Genomic DNA, 13,890 nt, shown 5'->3' with positions numbered 1-13,890 from the left:
CCTGTCACTACCACACATGGTGGAAGGGCTGCCACAGCCCTCTGCTGCCCTGAAATGCACACTGGTATGCCTGGTGCCAGATAGCACATGCCCTGGACTTCCAACAGGTGGGCAGGAGTGAGGTTTAGATAAATGCGTATTGAAAGGGGAATCTCAAGTGGAGATGATGGATTGACAATTTTCATAGTGCTTTTTGTTATTCAGCCACTCATCACTTAAAGGTGAATGGATAGCAGAGTTGAAGCCCCATAGAAGCAGAGGTGCTCAGGCCCTGCCTTCTCCACACCTGAAGAGGAGCCTGGGAAGCATCCTGGTCTGGGGGTCTGTAAGCTAAAGGGATCTGAGAGAAATCTCCAGGCCTGAGGACATGCTGACGTGTGGGGCCATTACTAACAGCCATCTTGTGTCTTGAGCAGATTCCTGTGGACCCACAGAGCAACGACCCAAGTCAGTCTGACAAACAGGACATTCTGTGCATGTGCTTCAGTCCCTCGGAGGAAACCCTGGTTGCCAGCACCAGTAAGAACCAGATCTACAGCATCACCATGTCCCTGACAGAGATCAGCAAAGTGAGTCTTCCCAGCAAAGCCTCCTTCCAGATGGGCCTGCGGTGGTGGAGGGACTGGCCACTGTGTGGACAAATTCTTCATAAGCTGAGACTGGATCATTCACCCCACCCCATCTTCATAACTGAGTAAAGGAAACACTAACTTTAAGATATCAGCTTAGAAGCATCTGATACACAGGGTGGGATTGTGATTGTTGCTGTATCCTCTTCGGAGGACACATTGGCATTGTCACATGTAAATCCTACCTATCTACCTTTTACCAGCAATTGCTCTTCAAGGAATTAATTTGCTATACTTGTTTATGGGCACAAGAGTATTTATATAAAAAATGTTTTTGTTGGATTTTTGCTTCATTTTAGAATGACAAAGAAAGCTAGTATAAATACACTACAGACATTACCATTGAAAGTACCATTAAAGATGAAGCTCACATTGTACTTATAAAAAGTTCACTTAATAAGATATCATAATTTTAAATCTGTATGCACCTAGCACCATGGATCCAAAATATATAAAGTGAAAGTTGACAAAACAACAAGGAAAATAGACCACCTACAATTGTGGTAGGAGATTTTAACATACCTTTCTAAGTAATGGATTTTAATAAGAGCTTTATTGAATTAATTCATTATAGAGTTTACCTATTCAATGTATATCATACAACAGATTTTAGAGTATTTACAGAGTTGTACACCAATGCCAGAGTTCATTTTAGAACATATTCACCACCTCCAAATAAAAGCCCTCACTCTTTAGCTATTATCTCTCCATCCTCCTACCCTACCTTCCCCAACCCTAAGCAACCACTAATCTACTTCATATCTTTATAGATTTGCCTATTCCAGACATATCATATAAATGGAATCATACAATATGTGGACTTTTATGACTGGCTTCTTTGATTTAGCATAATGCTTTTAAGGTTCGTCCAGGTTGTAGCATGTATCACTACTTCATTCCTTTTTATAGCTAAATAGTATTCCATGGTATGAATATACCATGTTTTGTTTATGCATCAGTTTTGGATATTAAGGTTTCTCCATCTTTGGGATATTTATGAATACTACAGTTGTGAACATGCCTGAACTAGTTTTTGTGTGGGTATATGGTTTCATTTCTCTTCCTAAGAATAGAATTGTGTGGCATGGTAACTCTGTGTATAACCATTTGAGGAGCTGCTCTAGAATGTTTTCCAAGGGGGCTACACCATTTTATATACCGATAAGCAGCATATGAGGGTTCTGATTTCTCTTTATCCTTGTCAACACTTGTTATTATCTGGCTTTTTGGTTATAGCCATCCCACAATATGTGGAGTCTCCTCATGGTTTTGGTTGGCATTTTTCTGATCACTATGATAGTAAACATCTTTTCATGTGCTTTTTGCCATTTGTATGTCTTCTTTGAAAAATGTCTATTCAGGGGCTGGGGATGTGGCTCAGGCGGTAGCGCGCTCGCCTGGCATGCGTGCGGCCCGGGTTCGAGCCTCAGCACCACATACCAACAAAGATGTTGTGTCCGCCGAGAAATGAAAAATAAAACGTTGAAAAATTCTCTCTCTCTCTTTCTCTCGCTCACTCTCTCACTCTCTCTTAAAAAAAAAAAAAAAAAAAAAAAAAAAAAAAAAAAAAAAAAAAAGAAAAATGTCTATTCAGATCTTTTGCCCACTTTTTAAATTCTGTTGTCCTTTATTTATTGAGTTGTAAGTGTTCTTTATATATTATACATACAAGTCTCTTATCAGTTGTGTAAATTGAAGGTATTTTCTCCCATTCTGTATGTTGTCCTTTTATTTTCTTGATAGTGTTCTTTGATGCATGAAAGTTTTCAGTTTTGATGAAGTCTATTCATTCATTCATTCATTCACTCATTCTGGGGATTAAACCCAGAGGTGCTCTACCACTGAGCTGCATCCCCACCCCTTTTTGAGACACGGTCTTGCTAAGTTGTAAGGCTGGCCTCAAACTTAAAATCTTCCTGCCTCAGCCTCCTAAGTTGCTGGGATTATAAGCATGAGCTACCCTGCCTGGCTGAATTTATTTTTTAATTTGTTGGTTGTCCTTTTAATGTTATATTCAAGAATCCTTTGTCATAGCTGAGGTCATAAAGATTTACCCCTATATTTCTTTTAAGAGTATTACAATAATAGCTCTTCATTTAGTCTCTGATCCATTTTGAGTTCATTTATGTAAGAGGCATAGAGTAGGGGTCCAATTGTTCCAGCACCACTTTTTGAAAAATTATTCTTTCTCCATTGAATGGTCTTAGTTCCCTTGTTAAAAATCAGTTGATACACAGGTTATTTCTAGGTTATCTATTCTCTGTTCCATTAATCATCTGTCTTTCTGCCTGTACCACATTGTGTTACTTTTTGCCATGTTTCACATTGTCTTGATTATTGTTGCCTATCAGTAAGTTTTGGAGTCAGAAAGCATGAGTTTTCCAACTTTGTTCTTTTTCAAGATTGTTATAGGTATTCCAAGTCCCATGCAATTCCACATAAATTCTAGAATCAGTTTGCTAATTTCTACAAAGAAGTGATCTAGGATCCTTATAGGATTAGCATTTAATTTGTAGAGCGATTTGGGACTTATTACATTTATATGTTTGTAGGGGGGTGGGGATTGTGGGGACTGAGCTCAGGACCTCATGCATGCTAGGCAAGTGCTCTCCCACTGAGCTACATCCCCAGCCCTAATGCACTTATTGCTATTTTACCAATATTAGGCCTACCAATCCATAAACATTGGATTTTTCTACCCATTTGGTTAGATCTTTAATTTATCTTGATAATATTCTATAACTTTCAGAATGTAACTTTTGCACTTCTTTAGTTAAATTTATTTCTAAATATATTTTTAGATGGGGGTTTCTCACTACATTGCACAGACTGATCTTGAATTCATGGGCTCAAAGGTCCTCCACCTAATCCTCCCAAGTAGCTGGGACTACAGACATGTACAACCATGCCCAGCTAATATTTTTTTATGCTATTGTAAATAGAGTTGTGCTGCGTTTTTTAATTATTAGTTCCAAGAATATAAAAATACAATTAAATTTTTGCATACTGATTCATATCCTGCAACCTTATCAAACTCATTTATTTGTTTCAATAGTTTTTAACTGGATTCCTAAGAATTTTCCATACACAAGATCATGTCATTTGCAATAGAGAAATTTTATTCTTCTTTTCCAATCTGAATGCCTTTTATTTATTTATTTTTGTCTAATTGCCATGGCTAGAACCTCTAGAACCCTGTTATATAGATGTTATGAATACAGATACCCTTATCTTGTTCCTGATCTTAAGATGAAAGTATCCTATTTTTTACCATTAAGTGGGATATTATCCAAAGTGTTTTGGAAGATATCATATTTCAGGCTACAAAATTTCCCTGCCCCCATTCCTAGTTGAGTGTTTTTCTCTGAAAGGATGTTGGATTTTATCAAATACTTTTTTTGAGTGTATATTGAGATGACCACGTAGTTTGTTTTTTATTCTATTAATATAGTATATTATATTAATTGATTTTCAGATGTTAAATCTTCCTTGTATTCCTAGGATAAAATCCATTTGGTCATGGTATATAATCCTTTTTATATGTTGTTAGATTCAAACCATAATATTTTATTGAGGATTTTTGAATTGATATTCATAAGAGATACTGATCTCTAGTTTTCTTCTGATGTCTTTGTTTTTAGTATCAGAGCCTCCTAGAATTAACTAAGAAATATTCCAGCCTCACTTACTTTATGAAGAGTTTGTGAAGAATTAGCCTTGATTCTTCCTTAAATAAATGTCACCAGTGAAACCATTAGGCCTGGGCTTTTCTTTGTGAGAAGTTTTTTTTTTTAATTTCTAATTCAATCTCTTCGCTTATTATGTATCTATTTAGATTATCTGGTCCTTCTTGAGTCAGTTTCAGTTTGCATTTTTCTAAGAATTTCCAGCCAGTATTCAAATATTTTTTGGCTCTTTCTCTCCTCTCTTCTAATACTCACATTATGTATATGTTGGTGTGCTTAATATGATGTCCCACACTTATCTGAAGTTCTCTTGATTTTCTTCATTCTTTTTCTGTGTTCTTCAAATTGCATTATCTTTAGTGATTTATGTTTATTAATTCTCCTGCCAGTTCCAGTTCACTCTTGAGCCCCTCTAGTGAATTTTTATTTCAATTATTATACTTTTTAACTCGAGAATTTCTATTTTTATACCATCTATTCCTCTACTGATGTTCTGTATTTAATAAACATTGTCATCACTTTTTTCTTTACTTTTTAAATCGTTGATTTCTTTTATTTCTTGGTACATATTTATAATTGCTACCTTGAAACCACTGTCTATTAAATCAAACACCTTGTTCTCACAGTTTCTGTTGCCTATGAGCAGAAAAATGTGAATTAAAACAACACTAAGATCCTTCTTTACAAGGATTTTCTTTATTATATTATTAAAAAACCAGAGATTTCTGAGGACAAAAAGGAATGGGAATCCTGTTGTGCCTTGATAGGCGTGTAAATAGGTACAACCATTCTAGAGAGCAATCTGATAGTTCTTTCTAGAAAACTAAATAGAAAATGTATGTGTCTTGGTAGCCAATAGTCTGCCACTGAATACATACCAGAAATTTCAACCCACAAGCTAAACATGTACAAAGATGTTCATCTTTGTATTTGTAGCAATGGACAGTTAAGACGCTCCTAGTATTCATCCCTAGTGGTAATGGAGAAATAAAGTAACTAGACGAAAATTAGAGAATACAGACATTATTAGAAGCAATAAATTATACATGCCACAACATAGGTGATTCCTTAAAAATATAGTGTTGAGAGGAAAAAGTAAAAATACAGGATGAGATCTAAAGCACCTTTCATTTATAGAAATACAAAATATACCTATAGTCAAGAAGATCAGTAAAATCCATCCATGATAAGGAAGAAATAGGAAATTGAAGGCGGAGGAGGAGATTAAATAAACATAAAGTAAAATTTATGTTATATGAGTTTTAATTATGCTTTTGAGATAGAAAATGAAACAAAAGTATCAAAGAAATATGAGGTGAGGTCCTCAGAAGAGGACATGGATGAAAAAGTTTAGGAAGTTTGAAAAAGAGAGAATAAATAGTATGAAATAGTCATGTTGGAGATTCAGAAAATAAACATATTTGGAAAACATTGCCAAGCAGTATTAAATGACCCCTACAGGTTTGTAGTCATGAATTCTAAGGGAAACCAGTACACCCATTTGTCTGACTTCTCACCTGACAAACAACTATTGCAGGCATAGGTGCAAAGAACAGGGGGAAAGGAAAGGGTTGCTTTTATTTTTAAGGCAAGAAAGATTTGAGTGTATTTAAAGCTAATGGGAGGGGCTGGGGTTGTGGCTCAGTAGAGTAGAGTGTTTGACAAGCATGTGTGAGGCACTGGGTTCGATTCTCAGCACCATATATAAATAAATAAAATAAAGATCCACTGGCAACTAAAAAATATTTTTTTAAAAAAAGCTAATGGGAATGTGCAGATGGAGACGGGGATCTTCAAGATATTGTGGGTGGGGTAGGAAGGGGGGTAACAGATGGAGATGAATAGAAGTACTTCGTGCCACCCCCACCACCCAGCATGGCACCTCTTTCCCTGAGACGGTAGAGAAGGAAGGAGTAAGTGCATATAAGAAAGCCCAAAATTCGAGGGAATTTCCATCTCTGCCTTTGTCTTGACTTGTGGACAGATGTAAAATATGTGCACCTCATTAACTTTCCCAGCTTCATTCCTCATGCAGAAGTCCCTGGGATAATGCCTCTGGTCCACAGACATAGAAACACCTTCATGACCAATGCAATAGGATGCATTTCAATTTGAAATCACTTACTCATTTACTCTCATTTGTTGCTGGTGCAGTTTCTTTGGAAAGAAACTTGGGGTTACCTATTAAGATACTTAAAATCATCCATACCACATTTCTACAAATGTATCCTAAGGAAACAGCAGAGAGATACTCAAAAACTTACATGTAAGGATATTTAGACTAATGTTTTTTCCTAATTAATAAAAATTGGAAACCACTTAAATGTCCCCACAATAAAGGAATGGTTAAATTAAATTTGGGGTACTCATAGAATAAAATGTTTATTCCCATTAAAAAATAATATTTTAAAATAATGCAGCATACGAAAATATGCATAACATTAAAATAATTTTCCGTGGCCTAATTTCTATGCATATAGGCTAATTAATGTTCCTCGGTACTAATTAGAGCTGAAATACATAACCAAATTTTTTGCTCACCCTTCTGGATCTCATTCTGTATGGTTTCCAGGGGGAGCCTGCTCATTTCGAGTACCTGATGTACCCATTACACTCAGCATCCATCACTGGTCTATCTACCTGCATCCGCAAACCCCTCATTGCTACCTGTTCACTGGATCGATCTGTTCGCATCTGGAATTATGAATCAAAGTAAGAAATGAAAGGCTTTGTTGCTGTAGTTTGCAGAATTCCTATTAAATTTACATATGTGAAAATTTTAATTACAGAGTTTTACAATTTAATTACTTAGAAGCTTTCAGTTGGAAAAGCCCTTTTTAAAAATCAAAGTCAGTCAACCTACCTATTTTTCACTCTTGAATGGACTAGAAAATTACTTGTAGTTTATTAAATGCTTTCCATGCTAGACACTGTGCTGTACACTTGGGACATAAAGATAACACACCAATGTCTCACCTTCTAACATAAACTCTACTGTCTCCCCAGTTCTCCCTGGGTCTGCTGTTCACTCTTTGGAGTGTCCACACCCTTTACTCCTCTCTCCTCATCACTGCCCTAGTCACCCCCAAGTCCCTAGCAATTGTAGGTTTCTGATGCAACTTCCCTAAGAACTTCCCACCCTAGACTACACCTGTAGTGTTTTCTTTGTTCTGGTATGCAGCTGTTGGGACTACTAGAAACAAAAAGAATAGTTGCACAGTACTCATGGTTCTTGGAATCCCAACAGAGGTGTGTTTTTGACATCACTAGGCAACACCTTGACCAGTTCCCCCAATGGCCATACTAGGTGCCATAAGTAACCAAAGTCTAGAAAACAGAGGAAACAATAATTGCAAACAATAAAATATCCCTAATACTGTGATAATAATATATGTCATATCAATGGAGGACTTGGGGAACTTAGGAATTTGGCTTAAATTCAATAATGGATCTTTTTCACAGCACTCTGGAACTTTTTAAGGAATATCAAGAAGAAGCATACACAATCAGCCTTCACCCATCTGGACACTTCGTTGTAGTAGGGTTTGCTGATAAACTACGCCTTATGAATCTACTCATTGATGATATACGTTCTTTCAAAGAGTATTCTATCAGAGGATGCAGAGAGGTAATATCTGCTGGAGATGAAGGTCTGGTTTCTTGGAAATCCAGGGTTGAAAAATCATGAACTAACACTCTGGGGAGGTGAGACCAAAGCTTAAAAAAATCCAATGCTTCTCCCACCAAGCTCATAAAAGTGAGCATATGGGTTTATCCCTGTTTTCTTATGCCCACCAAAACATTTCTTTTTCTTTTTCGGGGGGTGGTGGTGCGAGGAGGTACTGGGAATTGAACCCACCGGCACTCGACCACTGAGTCATATCCCCAGCCCTATTTTGTACTTTATTTAAAGAGGCAGGGTCTCACTGAGTTGCTTAGTGCCTCACTTTTGCTGAGGCTAGCTTTGAACTCACAATCCTCCTGCCTCAGCCTCCTGAGCCACTGAGATTACAAGCGTGTGCCACCACATCTGGCCAAAATATTTCATTGAACCTAAAACATTGTAGGATCCCACCTATGATAAGTCTGCTCTGTGATCATGGAGCTAACAAATTGTGAAAAAGAAAAGTAATCTCAGAGAGTCATCATCAACAGTAAGAGGCAGTGCCCAGCCCATCAGGATCCCCCAGGATGACTTGAAACAAGACAGTGGTGAATCTTGGCTGGTGCCAGCTATAGAATAGTGACAGTGTCTGAAGATATCAGCCAAGTCTCGGACCTGCTGCACCTTCCCCCCACCATCCCACACACAATTCCCACATGAACTCTTCCAGAGAAGCAGCTCTTGGCGGCAGCGTGCGGTTGACTGCTCACCTCTTGCTTGCTCTTTTGCTGTTTCCCTGTAGTGTGCCTTTAGCAATGGAGGCCACCTGTTTGCTGCAATCAATGGAAATGTGATTCACGTTTTTACCACCACAAGCCTAGAGAACATCACAAACCTGAAAGGACACACGGGGAAGGTGAGTGAATGCACGGCATCTGGGAAAATGGGGCACAGGGCCAAGCACTGTGCTAGTCAATGGGACACAGGTAAACCAAGGAGGAGTGGTTCCTTTCCTTGTGGTGTTTGCTGTCTACTTGGGGAGAGAAATGATAAAAAAAAATACACAGACAAAATGCAGTTAATGAAAATAAACATGGGGTTGTTATGAGAGAAATGACGAAGGGATGGGTATAATGTAGGTTGAGGGGCTTGCAAAGGCTCAGTCATAGAGGAGTGGGAAGGAATTAATCAGACAACTGATGGGACTCTCCACTGCAGTTAAAGATCCAAAGACCCAGAGACAGCAGATTGCAGGGAATACCAGAGGAGCTGAAGTGTCTGTGGGGATGGAACGTTAGTATCATTGGGTGAGCTAAGACTATAGAGAGGTTTACAGGAGCCCCAGTGCATGGAATCATGTAGGTTTTATAAGGATTTTTTCTTATTTATCCTCTTTGTTCCTTAAAATCATTGAAGACTTTCAAGACAGGGAATGATGTGGCCAAACTTGCATTTTTAAAAGTTTACCTGGGCTGCAGAATGAACGATATATTGAAGGAGATAGAGATGGAAACAATAAGGAGGCTGTTCTGAATAGTTCCATGATAAATGTTAGTGTCTTGCATCCTGGTGGTGGTAGCTATGTTAGGAAGAAATGGGTGGATTCAAGTTATTTAGAAAATAAAATCAAAAGGTCCTTGAGGAGATTAAATGTGAGACCTGAAGAGGAAGAGGCCAAAGATCAAGAGGGTAAGAAAATGAATTTGGAAAACCAAGTGGGGTTTCTCCTAGGACTGTGAGCCAAGCTCAGAATATGAAATTGGTCAATGTAATCCCCCATATTAACAGGCTAAAGATGGAAAACCAGCTTAAAAAAAAAAAAAACACTTAAAACACTACCTAACTAGAAGCTTTGCTCTTACAAAGGTCCATTCAGTACAGCCCTCATTGTTCTATCATTGTTAGACACATTGCATCTTCCTTTTACAAATTCAACAATACAGTGTTTATTTATTACTTTACATTACCTGATTTTTGCCTTTTAAAGAAGCTGAGAGAAAAATGAGAGCAAGTGTAAATTTGTGAATTTTTTATGAACTTTCTCATTGCAATTGCTCTTTCAGTGAGCTTAGAGAATAAAGAAAATATAATATGTAATTACACAGTGACTTGATTACTTTTGAAATTGCTTGTTTTGTTTTGTTTGGCATGGATTTAGATTGCTGTGTTGGGTGGCCTGCTTTCAGTCTAAAGAACTTCCTTTAGTATTTCTTGAAAGACAGACTTATTAGCAATTAATTTTATCAGTTTATTTAATCTGGGAACATCCTTATTTGCCTTTCATGTTTCAAATATAGAAAATATTTTTGCTAGATGTAAGGGCGTGTTGTTTGTTTGTTTGGTTGGTTGGTTGATTTTTACTGGCAGTACTTTGAAAATGTCTCCCACTGTCTTCTGTACTTATTTCTAATAAGAAGTCCAATGTCAATCTTATTGGGGTTCGCTTATTTGTGATAAATTGTTTTTCTCTTATAGCTTCTAAGATTTTTTTATCTTTGGCTTTTGGTATTTTAACTATAGTGTGTCTGAATGTCGATTTCTTTGCATTTATTTTACTTGGAGATTATTACATTTCTTGGAGGTGTAGGTTAATGTTTTTCAATACATTTGGGGTGTTTTCAACCTTAAATATTTATATATATATATCTTCTGCCTTTTTTTCTTTCTCTCCTCTTGGTACTCCTGTTATACATGCTAGTACATTTAATTGGCACCCACATTTCCCTGAGGCTCTTTTAATTTTTTGAAATTTTTTTACTGTGTTCTTCAGATTATATAATCTCCATTGACCTATCTTCAAGTTTACCAGCTCAAATCTACTATTGAAGCCAGGTGTGGTGGCACACACCTATGACCCCAGCTATTTGGGAGGCTGAGGCAGAAGGTTGGAGAGTTTAAGGCCAGCCTGGGCAACTAGTGAGAATCTTGAAACTAAAACAAAACAAATCTATTCTTAAGTCCCTTGGGTGAATTTTTCATTTCATTATTATACTTTTCAACTCCAGAATTTGTTTAACTTTTAAAATAATTTCTGGCTTCTTATTAATATTGCCTATTTGATCAGACTTGTCATCATACCTTCCTTTAATTACTTAAGCATGGTTTCCTTTAGTTCACTGAACATATTTTATTAGCTGCTTTGAAGTCTTTGTCTGCTACATCTGTTACCAGCTAGGTGGGGTCTTGTGGTCTCCATCAGAAAGATCAGATAAAGGAACACTAACTTAACAGGGTCAGGACACTTTGTTGGGACTTCTTGCTCAAGCAGAAGGGAGACACAGCACTGACCAAAGAGTGTCCAGCTAGCTCCCAGGACAGAGGGAAAGAGCTAGTTTATTCATGTGAGGATGGGAATATTAATTGGCTTCAGGTACATATTTAAACGTGTTTTTCTTTTCCTGGGAAAGCTCTTAACCTTGAGGGAGGGGACCTTAGCCCATCATCCTGGCACCAGATATTACATCTTGCAAATCGATGTGACATCCTGTATGAACCTCTCTGTCTTGTGATGAGGATGAGCTGCTGTGTGGCTGTTAAGAGAACACATGGGTAGGAGTGAAAAAGGAGACAAATCAAGGCAGGTAACAAGGGCCCTGGTTTCAATGCTGTTTCACCATAAAGGATAAAACTCCTCAACAGTTTTATCCTTTATGTTGTTTGTGCTCAGAGAGTCATAGCAAGGCTGTCATGGCTTTAATGATACACCTGGTCTTTGGAGGCTGATAAGACTGAGAGTTAGTGGGGGGTGGGAAGGTACAGATCATGCTCTTAGCAGCTAACAAGCCCTGAGTGAAAGTGGGAGAGCAGGGAAGCGCATCCCATGCTTTCAATAGCTAACAAGCTATGAGTTAAAATCTAGGAGTACATCTTTATATCAGACATTTGGTTTTTTGAGATTGGCTTACAGATGAACTTTAGATAGGGCAAAGGGGAAGGAGGGGCACAGAGGGGGCATGGGGCTAGGAAAGATGGCAGAACGAGACGGACATCATTACCCTAAGTACCTGTATGAAAACACGAATGGTGTGACTCTACTTTGTGTACAACCGGAGATATGAAAAATTGTGGTCTATTTGGGTAATATAAATTGAATTGCATTCTGCTGTCATGTATAATTAGAATAAATTAAATTAAATTTTTAAAAATTCAGGAGTGCATTTATCCTTTGTGTCTACAGGGGTCTCTGACTGTCTCAAGTGTACCCTCTGGGCCCCTTCAAAGGCAGTTTCTTTTGCCTGCTTACTTTTTTCTTTTTGGTCAGACTATCTGTTGGGGATTTTGGGGTTTTTGTATGCTTCATAATTTTTATGGACTTTATTTTAGATAACGTGTTATCTTAATTATTAGATACTAGATATCTAATAATTAGATATGGATTCTTATTCCCCATAGGAAATTGTTGGTGGCCGTTGGTTGAACTAATTCTATGAAGTCTTTTTCCCCTGCAGTGTAAAGCCTCTAATATCCCTGCTTAGATTTTTTTTTTCTTTTTATTGTTTTTAACCTGGCTGCCTAGGGTTTGCCTCCAGGTGGTGTAAGCTGCTTATAAATCATGGATTGTGTATGAACCCTCTTAACCATTTTTTTTTTTTTACCTTTTACTATTTTTACCTTTTACTATTGGATTTGTGTGAGACTTGGGAGCTACTATCACAGTTTCAGGGAGTTTATGGGTTTTGCTACATGTTCAGCAGAGATTGGTAGTGTGATGTGCCCACTCTGATTGTCCCTGAAAAAGTATGGCATGATCAGGTATGCAGTTTCCAGGCTGCCAGGGATGCATGTGGCTTTATTTTTAAGCCTTGCTTCCTATGAGATGCCCCAGAGTCAGAGCTTATTGTCCAATGCGTAGTGGGGCTCCTCCAGGGGCTAGCAGGTCTTCCAGCAGTACAGGGGTGTGCTCATGTTTCCCCATCTCTGCTCCAGTGGCTGCCGAGGGTGTGCAGCGTAGCACATGCCCACAGCCTTCCAGCCCACAGATTGTTCTTCTCGACTCTTTCCCTTGTTCTATTGAAACTTGGTTGCGCTATGATTTTTCTTATATCATGATTACCAGCCTCCTCTTAATCACTCTCCACCAAGGTCTCCATTGTTTTAAACATGCCCATAGGCACAGACTTCACTGGGTTCTGTCCCAAGTAAAGTAAAATCGGTCTCCTCAAGCAGAGCTATAGAGTTCTTTGTCTTAAGGCCTGACTTTTCCCTGGGCAAAATCCTGGTTCTACCACACCAGTGCCAGGGCAGGGACCTGCTTTTCCTGAGTGACACCCCCACTCTGTGAGTGGAACTTGTGGTGTGTACGTAGGGTAAATGGAACCCCTGATCTTTTCAGCTTGCTCCTCATGGTGAGGAGCCTCCACCTGGGAGCAAACAGGCACAAGCAATTGGGCACCAGTATTCTAGGCTTGCTGTAACTGGAGTAGTTCTTCTGCCAATGAGTAGGGACTAGTTGGTGGTGGGGAAACCAGGTCTTCTTGGCCATGCCTGCCTGAGATAGAGCTGTTGTTAACTTGGGGCTAGAGTGGGGATAAGAAACGCCAGCAGTATGACCTTCCCAGGATGAACCATAGCCTAAGATCGGGAGCTGTAAGGAAAGGGAGTCCCCACATCTTGGCAGCTCCTGCTCAGAGTGCACAATGGTGGTGATTCTGGAGCTGAGGCTGGGAATGGAGCCAGTCATGACTCAGATACCACAGACTGTTCTTACCAAGATGATTCTCTTGAATCTACTGCCTGCCCTTAGGAGAATTTCCAGAGACTTTAAAAGATTATTTCACTGTTTCAATCATTTTTGACCAGTTAACTCATTTCACTGGGGAGATCAGCTGAGATCCTCATTCTGCCACCCTGGAAATCCACTCTCTCTGTGCTATTTTTGCAACTTCCTGTGAAAACACATACACACACACACACACACACACACAATTTCAAATTTTCAAAGTTTTTAAAATGTAGCAATAATTAATTGGCT

The 13,890-nt window shown here is 38.5% G+C and overlaps 1 protein-coding gene across 9 annotated transcripts in view; it reads left to right on the top strand.

Annotated features, from left to right (window-relative positions):
- The window catches only part of Cfap57 (cilia and flagella associated protein 57), a 70,022-nt gene that overhangs the window by 12,920 nt on the left and 43,212 nt on the right, over positions 1–13,890 (top strand). For all 9 annotated transcript variants that reach the window (XM_058570827.1, XM_046468389.1, XM_046468388.2 and 6 more), the window contains 4 exons: positions 417–569; positions 6,888–7,027; positions 7,778–7,943; positions 8,722–8,835. In XM_058570827.1, the coding sequence (XP_058426810.1) occupies positions 417–569; positions 6,888–7,027; positions 7,778–7,943; positions 8,722–8,835 (573 nt within the window). The remainder of the gene's footprint in view (positions 1–416; positions 570–6,887; positions 7,028–7,777; positions 7,944–8,721; positions 8,836–13,890) is intronic.

The sequence above is a fragment of the Marmota monax genome, unplaced genomic scaffold (genome assembly GCF_021218885.2).
Source record: "Marmota monax isolate L192 unplaced genomic scaffold, Marmota_monax_Labrador192_F-V1.1 WCK01_AAM20220418_F8-fsc00008, whole genome shotgun sequence".
In the NCBI taxonomy this organism is placed as follows: domain Eukaryota; kingdom Metazoa; phylum Chordata; class Mammalia; order Rodentia; family Sciuridae; genus Marmota; species Marmota monax.
Note: the sequence above shows the minus strand (reverse complement) of the source record. Positions and strands in the feature narration are given on the sequence as shown.